Source organism: Notechis scutatus, chromosome 2 (assembly GCF_049901735.1).
Source record: "Notechis scutatus isolate UNSWTSFEM ecotype Mainland chromosome 2, rNotScu1.2, whole genome shotgun sequence".
Lineage (NCBI taxonomy): Eukaryota > Metazoa > Chordata > Lepidosauria > Squamata > Elapidae > Notechis > Notechis scutatus.
Window position 1 is genome coordinate 68911273 of NC_142010.1, and position 14467 is coordinate 68925739.

The following is a 14467-nucleotide window of genomic DNA, read 5'->3' on the forward strand; positions in this document are numbered from 1 at the left end:
TTCCTTCCCGCCCGTAGATCCAGATATCGGAGCTGAAGGTAAGGAAACCTGCTTACCCATATTTAATGGCCAAACACCAATGGCTTGAAAATAAGGTTGCTAGTGGCGCTACAAGAACAGCCTTTGATGTGTGACAGCTGTGAAAACAAAGCTGACTGCCCTTCGTGTAGACAAACATGGATTGTAGCCAAGCATATGTATGTGAGTACATGTGCCACCAGATGGGCATATAGGCACCGGGGTGCCTCAAGAATGCCTGGAGCTATAGCTTTACAAAATATCCAGTCTTTGATTAAAACAATATGATTGCACCCTAGGAAATTTTAGAATCCAGTGATGGATGAGAGGAAGCCAAGAACATTCTGGAGTCTTAATAAGCATGAAAATCTTTGCTCCAGAGGGGATTGTTGTGTAAATCTGCTGAAGCAAAAGCAACAGTGAGTCCAGTGGTACCTTGGAGCCCGCATATTAATTATCACATATGAGCTCATGTGATGCTCAGTGCATCCATTTTTAAGGTGTTACAAGATTATTTACTCTTTCTAAACCTTAACCCAAATAAGTAACTACAAAAACGCAATAAAATAACAAACTAGAAATGATCCACCAATTAACAATGACAATAAAATACCAGCCAATTGTTCTGGTAAAGTCTTCTGCCTATTCTTTGAATCTAAGTTTTATCTGCTTTCTAATGTCTTTTAAATTTACTTATTTCTCAATTTAATTTTGTCTTTTTCTACCTGACTCTCAGATCTCTTCTATTACAGTTTCTGGCTTTACTACCAATCAGCATAGATATTAGCAGAGAATTATGGGTTCTGTATTCCAACATATGTTGGAATATTCCAGTGTACAGGATGGAAATTTGATGCATTTGCTTAATTGTTAAGAAACAAAAAATAGCATACCTTTCAAGGCAACTTATAAAAACAAAACAAAAAACCTGCAATGTATCTAATTTATTAGGTTAAAAAAAATGCTGTCATTTCATGGGAAATATCTATTGTTGGCAATGAGAACTGGGAATTCAGAGTAGTCAGGGGAAAAACTGTTGAAGAAGCAGGAAGCATCTTACCTAATTAACAATAGGTTTCTCCTCTTCTTTCCCCAGGCATGGAACTATTTTAGAGGCATATAAAATAGTGAATTGCCTCTTGAACGTGTCTTTCTTTTTCCAGTTTTCCAGCTGTCCTCAACTGACCTTCTCTCTGCTATTTCGCTAGGTGCAATGTTCTTTCCCTTCAGGAGTGGGACAGTTCTGAGGAGTGAAGCAGAGGTGGCATTCAGCCGGTTCTGACCAGTTCTGGAGAACTGGTAGCAGAAATTTTGAGTAGTTTGGAGAACTGGCAAATACCATTTCTGACAGGCCCTGCCCCCCATCTATCTCTGCCTCCCGAGTCCCAGCTAATCGGCTGGGTCTTTTATTTATTTATTTATTTATTTATTTGATTTGCCAATTGTTTACAAGATAGTAAGTATAAGTGTATACATAGTTGTGGATACATGAAATGGGTACATATAAGAAAAATAAAAGAATAAGAGAAACAATAGGACAGGGACGGTAGGCACGTTGGTGCGCTTATGCACGCCCCCTGTCTTTGTTGCCCTGCACAAGAGAATGGAGCTGGAAAGCAGGTTAGTAGGGTGGGGAGGGAATGGGGATTTTGCAGTATCCTTCCCCTGCCACACCCACCAAGCCACGCCCACAGAACTGGTAATAAAAAAAAATTGAATCCCAAATTTGAATAACTGGAGTGAAGGCTCATGGGAGGAACCTTTTATTTCAAGCCTTTGCTCCAGAACCTTGAGACCAGGACATCAAGGAACAAGAGATTTGGGCAATCCCAATTCAGATGGCATAATTGGAAGATTGCTTTATAATATGGCAGACATGGGCTACGCTCACACGCCTACATATGCCAAAGCATTATTTGGAGGCTGAATATTAAATGCAGCAGAACTGCAAAAAAATGCCATCAAACCCTGAGCTCATTTTAACCATCGTGATGGGCTGTGGGAAGAAAGAAGGAGGTAAAGAACAGACTTCCTGAGACAGTTGAGCGTTGCCTAATAAGCAAGTTCTTGAGGGCTTGGGGACTTTTGACCAGTCCTTTGCTCCCAGCTCACCTAAAACTGCAATTCCTAACTTGTCTGACATATTTATACAAACACTTTATAGAAATTTGATTTGGAGGAGAAGAGGGTCACTATCTTTTGCCTGTTTAGGGGACTTCCCTCATGATGTACAAGTTGATATCCAAGATGGCCGTGTGAGTAAAAGCCAATTGCTCGCAATGTACATACAGCAAAAGATAGTAAAATGGCATATAGAGGCAAATTCAGTACCGGGAAAGAAGTATCAGCACATCCTCCCTTAATTTCAGAGTTCTGATGTTCAGCTGCGGGTTTAGGCTCAACAATCTATTTCAAATTGCTGGTGTCTTGCCAAACAAGCCCTTTGTGCAGCTCGAGGGCAAGGTTTTTCATGCAGAAGGTCACCAGTTCAGTCCATACCACCTCCAAGCGGGAAGGAAAATGTTTCCTGTCCAAAATTTGAAAATTTTTTTGCTGTTACAGACCAGCGTCGGGGCATTTCAAGAGAAAAAGCTGTTTATCAGCTGCAGTTGAAATTGCAATTGACACTCTGCAGACAGAGATCCTATTGTTTTTCTCCCCCGGCTCTATTCTTTCCCTAGCCTTATTAACAGACTACAGGTAGTCCTTGGCTTACAACAGTTCATTTAGTGACCGTTCAAAGTTACAAAGACACTGAAAAAAGTGACTGATGACTGTTTTTCACGCTTACGACCTTCGTAGCAGCCCCATGATCATGTGATCAAAATTCAGGTGCTTGGCAACTGGTTCATATTGATGGCCATGGCTGTGTCCCAAGGTCATTTGATCATCTTTTGGCAAGTTTTTGATAAGCAAAGTCAGTGGGGAAGCCAGATTCACTTAACAGCTGCAGTGATTAACAACTCTGGCAAGAAATGTTGTAAAATGGGGCAAAGCTCACTTAGCAAATGTCTCACTGAACAACAGAAATTTTGGGCTCAATTGTCGTAACTTGAGGACTATCTGTATCCTTTTCATTCAATTCTCTTCTTTCCTCACAGAGAGATCTTTCAGTAATCAGAATTCTGGTTTTTGCTTTCTGAATTGCCTCTGCGGTCTGCTATGTGGAAGCTGTGGCATTTTGATCCCTAAAAGCCTGGACAGAAGATGTTTTCTAATTTTTATGTATCAGTAATAAAAGCCCAAATGCTTTAAAAAAATAGTTGAGCTAGATTATCATAGCACAGTTTTATTTAACAATTTGTTCAAAACAAGTTTAGAAAATGTCGATTAAGCTTGCCACTGGATAGCAAATTGACTAAACGATCTACTAAACGATTCCTTCTGAAAATAACCGATTTCTTTAATCAATTTCACACATAAGTCTTATCGAAAGCCTGATTGTTAGCAACCATTTTTACTAGGTCAGCTGAATTTTCCCAGGTTATGTAGTTATATGTTTATTTTTTTTAGCCCCTGGAGAAACATGCACGATCCTAAAAATCAGGCCACCCTATATGAATTGAGGAAGGCTGCTCCCTTTCCTCCCCAGCTGTAAATGTTTATAAATGTTTTGCTGAGGTAACAAAAAAGGACAGTTGTTTCACTTTTGTGCAAATTCCTTGTTCAACAGGACAGATTGCCAAAATACAATACATAAAACATCCCTTTTTTTGTTTTCCCCTACTACTATTAATTAATTAATTGGTTTAGAATTGCAGAAGTAGTTTTTAAAAAGAGAAGGGATAGGTTAAAATCTTTTCATTAAGGATGAAAAAATATTTCCTAACTGGATCATAATTTTATTGGATCCAAGTAAAATTAATAAAACTGAGCCTGCATATTTTAGTTCCCTAGAACAGTCCAATAGACCTTCAGGCTTTCTATATATTTATATTCTATCATCAAAAACAGGTTTTGGATTTTTTTCCCCCCATGGATCATGAATCTGTATTAATTAAATACAATTCACTCAACTATAATTCATTTAAAATACTTTCAGGAGAGAAAGATTTTTTTTAAAAAAAGGCTTGCTGAGATTAGTGCAGGGCAGTGCCAACCTATTACTCTGCAAATGTTCTTGACTACACCTCCCATCATTCTCAGCCAACATGACTATTGTACAGGTGAAACTCGAAAAATTAGAATATCATGCAAAAGTTCATTTATTTCAGTAATTCAACTTAAAAGGTGAACCTAATACATGAGATAGACTCATTACGTGCAAAGCAAGATAGTTCAAGCTGTGATTTGTCATAATTGTGATGATGATGGCTTACAGCTCATGAAAACCCCAAATCCACAATCTCAGAAAATTAGAATATTACATGCAATTAATAAAGCAAGGATTGTACAGAGAACAATATCGGACCTCTGAAATGTATAAGCATGCATATGTACTCAGTACTTGGTTTGGGCCCCTTTTGCAGCAATTACTGCCTCAATGCGGCGTGGCATGGAAGCTATCAGCCTATGGCACTGCTGAGGTATTATGGGAGACCAGGATGCTTCAATAGTGGCCTTCAGCTCTTCTGCATTGTTTGGTCTCATGTCTCTCATCTTTCTCTTGGCAATGCCCCATAGATTTTCTATGAGGTTCAGGTCAGGCGAGTTTGCTGGCCAATCAAGCACAGTAATCCCACGGTCATTGAACCAGGTTTTGGTGCTTTTGGCAGTGGGAAGGTACCAAGTCCTGCTGGAAAATGAAGTCAGCATCCCCATAAAGCTCGTCTGTGCAAGGAAGCATGAAGTGCTCCAAAATCTCCTGGTAGATGGCTGTGTTGACCCTGGACTTAATGAAGCACAGTGCACCAACACCAGCAGATGACATGGCTCCCCAAATCAACACAGACTGTGGAAACTTCACACTGGACTTCAAGCATCTTGCAGTGTGTGCCTCTCCATTCTTCCTCCAGGCTCTGGGTCCTTGGTTTCCAAATGAGATGTAAAAGTTGCTCTCATCAGAAAAGAGGACTTTGGACCACTGAGCAACAGACCAGTTCTGTTTTTCTTTAGCCCAGGTAAGACGCTTCTGATGTTGTTTGTTGTTCAGGAGCGGCTTGACAAGAGGAATACGACATTTGAAGCCCATGTCCAGGATCTGTCTATGTGTGGTGGCTCTTAATGCACTGACTCCAGCCTCAGTCCACTCCTTGTGAAAGTCCCCAACACTTTTGAATGGCCTTTTCCTGACAATCCTCTCCAGGCTGCGGTCATCCCTGCTGCTTGTGCACCTTTTTCTTCCACATAACTTTCTATTAATGTGCTTTGATACAGCACTTTGGGAACATCCAACTTCTTTTGCAATTACCTTTTGAGGCTTTCCCTCCTTATGGAGGGTGTCAATGATGGTTTTCTGCACAACTGTCAGGTCAGCAGTCTTTCCCATGATTGTGATTTCTACTGAACCAGACTGAGATACCATTTAAAGGCTCAGGAACCCTTTGCAGGTATTATGGTTTAATTAGCTGATCAGAGTGGGACACTTTGAGCCTAGAATATTGAACCTTTTCACAATATTCTAATTTTCTGAGATTGTGGATTTGGGGTTTTCATCAGCTGTAAGCCATCATCATCACAATTATGACAAATCACGGCTTGAACTATCTTGCTTTGCATATAATGTGTCTATCTCGTATATTAGTTTCACCTTTTAAGTTGCATTACTGAAATAAATGAACTTTTGCACGATATTCTAATTTTTCAAGTTTCACCTGTAAATTGTTATCTGATGCATTCAGAAAGTTTGTAGAAGGATGATTTGTTATAAAGGCAAAGCTTTATATATATTTACATGTCAAATATATGTCTTTGGTTCCTCTTAAACCATTTCTGCTTACTGTCTGCATTCCAACAAATATTTGTTCAAACTTTTTCCTGCAGTGCGTGAATGTGTTCCCACATTGTTAACAAAACAAGTCTTCTAAATTTGATGGGTCTCACTATGACTTTAGGAATTTAGGAGTATTTTTCTTTATATGCTCTGAGAAGAACTTGTTCAGAAGGATAAAAGCAACAGGAGAGAAAAAAAATACAGGAAAACGGGCAATCCCTGGAGTGCTGCCTCAGAGGGCATTAAATGTTTATAATTGGAGAGCCAAATAGCAGAGGAAAAGGGGATATTAAAACATCCTTCAGGAACCAGTCTTCCCATTGTGTCTATGACAGAGGTCCCCATACTTGGCAACTTTAAGACTTGTGGACTTCAACCCCCAGAATTCTGGGAGTTGAAGTCCGCAAATCTTAAAGTTGCCAAGTTTGGAGACCCCTGGTCTAAAAGGACCTCCTATGTTTCAGGGGTATTCACAGGATGTGGAAAAAATGTGAAAATGGTGGCTGTGAAAAATGTGGTTCAAGTTCCATTTTTTATTTATATATGAATTCCCTCAATCACATTTTTACACTCACCATCTTGGTTTTTTTCAATCATATCTCATTGACATTCCTGCCATGTTTCTTGTTCGTGGTGGAAAACATACTTTACGTTTTGGAAGAGAGTACGCTGAAAAAGAGTATGCTGAAAGAAAAGTACCCTTTCTTTTTTGCTCAATTATTTATTTGTATGTATTTTCCATTATTATAAAGCTCAAGAAGCTTACAACCCACAGTTAAAATGCAAGAGAGTACGAGCAGATCAAAACACTGCAAAAATAGCACCTTCACTTAAAAAAAAATGAGAGAGTGAATGAAGGAGAATCAAACAAAAAAGCCCTCCATCAAACATTAATGCTATACACACGGAAGGCTGGATGAAGAAATAGGTGCTTTGTGAATTTCAGCAGGAAGAGCATTCCAGACCAAAGTTGCTATTGGGGAGAAGCTGCTCTGCAGTTCTTAGCAGATGGTCCTTGCTATCATTAGTGGTGTCATAGGACAAACATTCTCCTGCTGATCCTTCTCTTAGCTGTAGCGTTCAGAGACCTTCCTAAAACAGTGCAACTGGACGAGAGGGCAGAACCAAATTCAGTTGTGACTACCTTCTCCGTCAATTGTACGAACTCAACCGATGTGCCTGCGACATCCCTGAAGAGCGTCACCCCAGTTTCCTCTTTTTTCAACTTTCTAAACATCTTATCTGCTGGCAACTATCAGGTAAACAAGATCATATAGGCCAGGTCCAATATATCTTAGAATTATTTTTGAGGAATAGTATTTGTCTTGATGACCAAGGAAATGCTCAGGGATAGGTGGCATTTTTCTAATAATTTACAAACAATTTGGACTCTTACTACTAAGTGTTCCAGCTTCCTTCAACCACATGCGCTCTGAAGTTTTCAGATTACAATTTGGAGAATCCCGTAATGAACTTATGGTCCAACAAATCTGATGGCTCAGGTTTGGGGGCAACTAGAAGACAAGGTTGGGAAAAGGGATTGTGGTTCTGTTGCTCCCATGCAGAACAGAAGTGAGTGGTGGATTTAGTAAAGAACGCCTCTTCCAATGCTAGAAGGTCTTAGGAGGGCTCTGCTTATAATGTTATCAATGGATAAAGGTGATCTAAACCTGAACTTCTCCATTTGTGTTCATCCTCACTTTGGAACTCTCTATGTTCAAAGTGCATGAAGTAGTTCTCAGTAGAACATTTTATGAATTAAGATATTTATCTATTTATTCATGTGAGGGTTCTTTTTGATAGATTCACTTCTAACTATGGCATTTGACTATATGGTTTTCTTTACAATTCTCGGTTTTACATATTTTGTATTTGTTCTGTAAATCATTTCGCAGTACTTGGTGAAGTGTGGTGTGCATATTGACAATAATCTTGAAGAACTGAAAGAATGAAATATAAGGTTAATAAAATCTTCATCACCCCAGAGTTCTTAAGAAGGGAGACCGTATTCAGTTTCTACCAAAAACTCTGGAATGGGGAAATAGACTAACCATAAATTCCACAGAGGTGGGTGGGGTTGTTGTTGTTTTGTTTTTAATTTAAAAAGATCACTTTTATATGGACTCAAACACCACATTACTGAGTTAGCAATACATTGGCTAAGCTCTCAAACATAGCTGATGTGAAGAAATTATTGAGATCCAGGGTTGCTTTTGAAGTGGCTGACAGTTCTTTGGTGGAGATACCCTCAGAGAAGTACAGGGGAGGGAAGAGGCTGGTGAACTCTACTATGTTCTAATGCTTACTTAAGAATCACACCAAGGTTGTTCCTTTTGATTCCCAGGTGAGTCTTAGTCCCAGTGCTGCTCTAGATGCTAGAGTGGTGAATCTCTATGCCTTAACATTCACTGCAAATTGCAGAGGAGAGACAGAAGATGCTCAGCTCTTCGTTCAAGTTAATGAAACACGGAGATTAGTGTGCAATGGCGTAGGTAAGAATGGCATAGGTACGAATGCTGCAGCTTCCTTGATTAAGTTAGTTTTGGCACATTCGGCAAAAGTGCTTCAATGATGAACATTGTAACATAAGATTATAGGGGAATTGGATGAGGTGGGGATTAGTCAGTAGGCAGTGGGATGCATTGGATTTTCCATCAGCTTGGAGCAGATCCTGATCAGCACAGGGCAGCAAAATATTACTTTGACCAAGAATAGAAGAGAGAGTAGAGTAGTGGTAGTAGAATTGCCCCAAAGGTCTCATAATCCTGAAACGAGGGACTGTTCAACCTCAGTTTTCCCATGTTGCCATGTTCAATTCACTACTATGTTAGTTTCTCCTCACACCCCCCCCCCATCTCTCTTCTATCATAGGACGGTTGCCTATACAAGTTTCAGAGGATATTGGACCTGGAGAAACAATCTACACAACTGTCTTGAAGAGGCGGGGCACAGGCAACCTGACCGTAAGTGCAGTGGTTGGGAGAAAAAAGCAGAAGTGTGCTTGAGGAAAGCTCTGTGATCACAAGGAGCAACAAATTGTTATTCACAAATGAGAGGAAAAAAAATTCCTATGGATTTTCTAAGATGAGGTCATAATCTGAGGGAAGATGGCATTTTGAAGGGTGACTCGGACAGGGTGAGACAGTGGGTGGGGTAACAAGTGGAGGGTATTGTCTACTCTATAATCGCCACATTGTCTTCCCTTCCCACAGTTCACCATTGAGGATCCTTCCTTACCTTTTGTCATAACTCCAGAAGGAGCCTTGCAGGCACCTGCCGAAGGTTTCACTCGTGAACAAGCTGGCAAGGTATGTGCTATTGTTTGCCTTGCACATATATCTGCTTAGCATCCCAGTGAAATAGTGAGAGTCCATTCAAGGCGTGTTACTCCTTGGCTCTCTGTCACATCCCAAACAATCCCAAGGAGAATTGCATGCCTGCAGGGAGCTTTTGTTGTCTTTATCAGCGTTTGGCACTAGACTTTGATTTCCACATGTCTTGTTTCAGGCCTTTTGGACCTTTCTCATTGCACAGTTCTTAATAATTCCAGGGAATTATCTGTTTCTAAAGCTTCTGTGGAACCGTAGGCTTATTCATTGGGCCTCTTGGATTCAATTAACCTTTCCTGTATTGCCCCTGTAGACATTCCCACGAAAAATTGTGGTCAAGGATGCTGCTTCAAGCAGTTGTGCAGTGGCTCTGTCTATCCAGGTGAACCCTGTTTACCATAACAAAGTCAGTTTCAGGTGAGTTGGAGGAGGTGGGGATAAAGACATGATGATGTTTAGGTTGGGTTGCCAGGAAATAGGTATGGCCCAAGACATCCTGCTCTTCCATTATATCCTTTAAAGCAGTGGTCTCCAACCTTTTTATGCCGCGGCCCGGTACCGGCATCAGCTGGGCGCTGCCATCTTGTTTTGATGAAAAAGTGCTTCCAGTGAGCTCATCAAAACAAGATGGCGGCACCCAGCAAACCAGCGGCCCGGTAGGATTTGTTCCATGGACCGGTACCGGTCCATGGACCGGTGGTTGGGGACCCCTGCTTTAAAGGCATTCATTACTACACAATCCCTTGCAGTGAATGCCACAGAATTGGAATTATGCCAGAGAATAATTATCACTTCAGATCTAGTCACATGAAATCCCACTTAATCTTACAGTACAGTCTCAGAATCCTGTGATATTTAGAGGTAGTCCTCGACTTACGAACACAATTGAGCCCCAAATTTCCACTGCTAAGCAAGTTAAGTGAATTTCCCCCCATTTTATGACCTTTCTTGCCACATGTGTTAAGCAAACCACTGCAGTTGTTAAGTTAGTAACACGGTTGTTGGCTTTCCCATTGACTTGGCTTGTCGAAGGTCGCAAAAGGTGATCACACGACCCTGCGACACTGCAACCATCATAATAAATACATGCCAGTTGCCAAGCAACCGAATCTCAATCACATGACCACAGGGATGATGCTGCAATGGTCGCAAGAATGAAAACTGGTCATAAATCATTTTTTTCAATGCCATTATAAATTTTAGTGGTTACTAAATAAATGGTTGTAAGTCGAAGATCACACGTATTGGAATTTGAAGATGCACTGCTCAAAATGATGCTTTGCTGGCACTTCTAAAATTTCAATCATGCATGGCCTGAGGCAAGGCTACCTACTACTAATGGAAACCCAAGCACATGAGGAATCATTGAGTCTCCATCCACCCGTACCTTCTCTGGGGAAAGAACTGGAGGAGTCAAAGCTTGAATCAAGCTGCACACTTCTGGAACTCCTGAGATGTTATGTTTTCTACTGAGATTTTTTAATTCCCTGCCATGTAGACCAAATTGTAGATATGGAATGTATTGCAGAAAGGGGATGAGGAGATTTGATTCTCTTTCTATTGCCTAGTACAGGGATCCCCAAACTTGGCAACTTTAAGACTTCTGGACTTCAACTCGCAGAATTCTGGAAGTTGAAGTCCATAGTCTTCAAGTTGCCAAGTTTGGAGGCCTCTGGCCTAGTATAAGAACAAGTTTTCTGTCTCTTCTACGTTATAAGTCTAGGTCACATAGATTGAACAGACTGGAGTATGATCTATACTTGTAGTTCAACCAAACACTATTACATCAACCAAATATATTTAGAATTCTGAGGAAGACATGCATGGGGACAGATTTACTTCATGATATATATCCTGGTCAATGTTTCTATTTTTGTGACCATGTAACCATATAACATTTTTCTTTTACTTCAAGTAGGCAGAGTAAACAATATTGCGCTTGATAGACTCCTGATACCAAAAGAGTTATTTACACCTTTGCCTTCATGATTTAGGGAATCATCAGTTGCATGTACAATACAGGAAAGTGTACCACCTTTGTTCAACGTCATACAGGTTCAAGCAAGTGTGAAACCTGTGGTCTACCAGATCATCTCCCCAAGCACAGACCATTTTACCATTGAACCAGGTAATGAAAGCCCCAGGTAAGCCATAGCATCCACATCATCTCAGGAAGTTTCTAGTAGCTAGCTATGCTGATTTTCAGTTTTCATCCCTCTTGCCTTCAAGAGGCTGAGAATCAATCTTCTTCATTAGAGGGCTTCCAGGGGAGGTGTAGCGAACTGAAAACAGCTCTGTAAAAGCAACAAAAGTAAAAACAAGTGGTAAAAACCAAGGAATCAGTGAATTTTGTTCCTTGGACCCATTCCAGATAAGGAGAGGACAGGATTGCTCATATGTGCTTCAATGGCTGCTTCTCTCAAGACCAGCAGCTTTCTGTGTGTTTGAACACCAGATGAAAAGATCAACCATCTTGCTTACAACCTGACAAGGACGCTAAGTTTCTAATTACTTTTGGAATTTGCCTACAAGTTCCTTACAACCACAAAATTGAGCCTAAAATTTCCTTTGCTAAGTAAGACAGTTGTTGAGTTTTGCTGTATTTTTATGACCTTTCTTGTCACTGCTGTTAATCACTACAATTTAGTAAGTTAGTAACATGGTTGTTAAGTGAACCTGGCTTTCCCATTGGGCTTGTCAGAAGGTCACAAAATGTGATCACATGACCCCCACAATACTGCAACAGTCATAAATACATGCCAGTTGCCAAGTGTCCAAATTTTGATCACATGGAGATGCTGCAATGGTCATAATTGTGAAAAATGATCATGTCATTTTTTCAGTGCCACTGTAATTTTGAATGGTCGTTAAATGAATAGTAAGTCAAAAGACTATCTGTATTAACTGTTCTAAAGCTACAGTATTAGAGACCTTTGAAATGACAGGTTTGAAGTCTTCATCAGGAAAATGTATCTTCAACTCTGAACAAAACAAAGATTAATTACAAGTTTAAGAAATGAAAGAATTTGAAAGAAAAAGAAAAAAGCTAAATAAGACTTTGACCTAAGAAAATTATAAATGGATTAGGGGGTCCAGATAAATTTGGAGTATTGACTTTTACTATAAGATTTTGGAATTAACTATAAAAAATAACAACTTCTTGTAGGAAACAGTTGTTTTGGTTATTGCAATTGGAAGTGAGATAAAAAATAAGTTATGATTTTAGAAACTAGACACTAGAGCAGGGGTGTCAAACTCATGTTATCATGCCGTCATGTGACATATCACGCCTTTTCTCCTTTCGCTAAACCAGGGGTAGACATTTTTTATTTATTTAATTTATTTATTTTTGTCAATTGCTTACAAGATAATAGGTATAAGTAAAAACATAGTTATGAATACATGGATACATATAAGAAAAAAAAAAGAAAGAAACAATAGGACAGGGACGGTAGGCACGTTGGTGCGCTTATGCATGCCCTCTACAAACCTCTTAGGAAAGGGGTGAGGTCAATAGTAGACAGTCTAAGGTTAAAGTTTTTGGGGTTTGGGGAAGAAACCACAGAGTCAGGTAGAGTATTCCAAACATTGACCACTCTGTTGCTGAAGTTGTATTTCCTGCAATCAAGTTTGGTACGATTAACCTTGAGATTGTACCTATTGTTTGCTCTTGTGTTGTTATGGTTGAAGCTGAAGTATTCATTGACAGGTAGGACATTGCAATGTATGATTTTATATATTAAGACATGGCCAGCACTGACACGACTGGCCCACAGGCTGCGAGTTTGACATCTCTGCGCTAGAGGGAACTAAAGATTTTAAGTAGGAGACAAACAATGCTGATGTCAGTTACAACTTACAATATGATACAAAACATTATAACTTCAGAAATATTCAAGGAGATCTTTGAAGAATAAATCCACAAGTTCGTAACTACAGTATCAACAGTGTCAGTAACAATGTCTGCTTCTAGGTAGGTAATCTATGTCTTAAAAGATGTTAATGAAGGAACAACAGAAGTGATCAGAAATTTTATCTGATAAGACAAAGTCTCTTGGTCTGCCATTTGTGGAATTACAAATGGCAGACCAAGAGAACAATTTAGAAAAGGACAGATGATGGACCAAGAGAATGACTTGAGAAATGTTTTCTTATTGGATCTACAAGAGTGTGATAGGATAAAAAAGAATTGAAGAGAAATAAAATTCTATGACAATATTTGATTGAATTAAGACTGCTATAAGTAAAAGGAAGGAATATAAACTTGTTTATATAATCAAGGTTAAAATTATTTGTTGTAATGTTCTAGTAATCCTTTATGAGTTTATTAATGACACCAGGGTTGAAAAGTCATTTTTTAATGAATTTGCATATAGCTTAAGGGATGGGATATGAGAAAAAGAGATATCTGTTTATAGACATTGAAGAGTTATTAAATTTGTTTATTGTAAGGTTGGAAGTCACTTGATGTTTATTTATTTTCTTTTTCCTTATTATACAGGTAGTTCTCGACTTACAACAGTTCATTTGGTGACCGTTCAAACTTACAACATCCCTGAAAAAAGTGACTTATTTCATATTTATGACCATTGTAGCATCCCTATGATCATATGGTTTACATTCGGATGCTTGAAAACTGACTCACATTTATGATGGTTGCAGTGTCCCAGAGTCATGTAATCACCATTTGTGACCTTCTGAGAAGCAAAGTCCATGAGGAAACCAGATTCAATTAAGAACTGTGTTACTAATTTAACTGCTGCAATGAACAAATGTGGCAAGAAAAGTCATAAAATGGGGCAAAACTCACTTAACACATTTCTTACTTAACAACATACATTTTGGCCTCAATTGTGGTCATAAGTTGAAGACTACCTGTATTTTCTTTGCTTCTTTCTTTTTCTTTTTTACTCCACTTTTACTCTTGCTTTCCATTATCTTCTTTTTCTCAAATTTAGTTTGTATATGTTTTTCCAAATGTAATTAAATTTCTTAATAAAATAATAAATGTTTTAATTATGCAGATACAGGCATCATCAGGACCACATACTACTTAAATCTGAAAAACAATCCAAGCTTGGCTAACACCCAGTTGGAAGTGAAAGCTTACAATATGCTCAACCACGCTGATTATGCCATCATCATTGTCAACATTACTGTGAAACAGGAGAACTTGGAAGGACCCTTGTGTTCTCCTGCTGTGTTTGTGTACGCCTTTGCAAAGAAAATTGTGATAGCTTGAGCCAAG

The 14467-nt window shown here is 39.2% G+C and overlaps 1 protein-coding gene across 3 annotated transcripts in view; it reads left to right on the forward strand.

Annotated features, from left to right (window-relative positions):
- CDHR4 (cadherin related family member 4) overlaps window positions 1–14467 on the forward strand; it is a 38841-nt gene that overhangs the window by 1860 nt on the left and 22514 nt on the right. The window contains exons 2-9 of one of the 3 annotated variants that reach the window (XM_087955012.1): window positions 18–38; window positions 6962–7149; window positions 8235–8382; window positions 8762–8853; window positions 9103–9198; window positions 9533–9636; window positions 11214–11347; window positions 14244–14427. In XM_087955012.1, the coding sequence (XP_087811138.1) occupies window positions 18–38; window positions 6962–7149; window positions 8235–8382; window positions 8762–8853; window positions 9103–9198; window positions 9533–9636; window positions 11214–11347; window positions 14244–14427 (967 nt within the window). Of the gene's footprint in view, window positions 1–17; window positions 39–6961; window positions 7150–8207; window positions 8383–8761; window positions 8854–9102; window positions 9199–9532; window positions 9637–11213; window positions 11348–14243; window positions 14428–14467 lie in introns of all 3 variants that reach the window. The other 2 variants (XM_087955014.1, XM_087955013.1) reach the window with 2 other exon arrangements.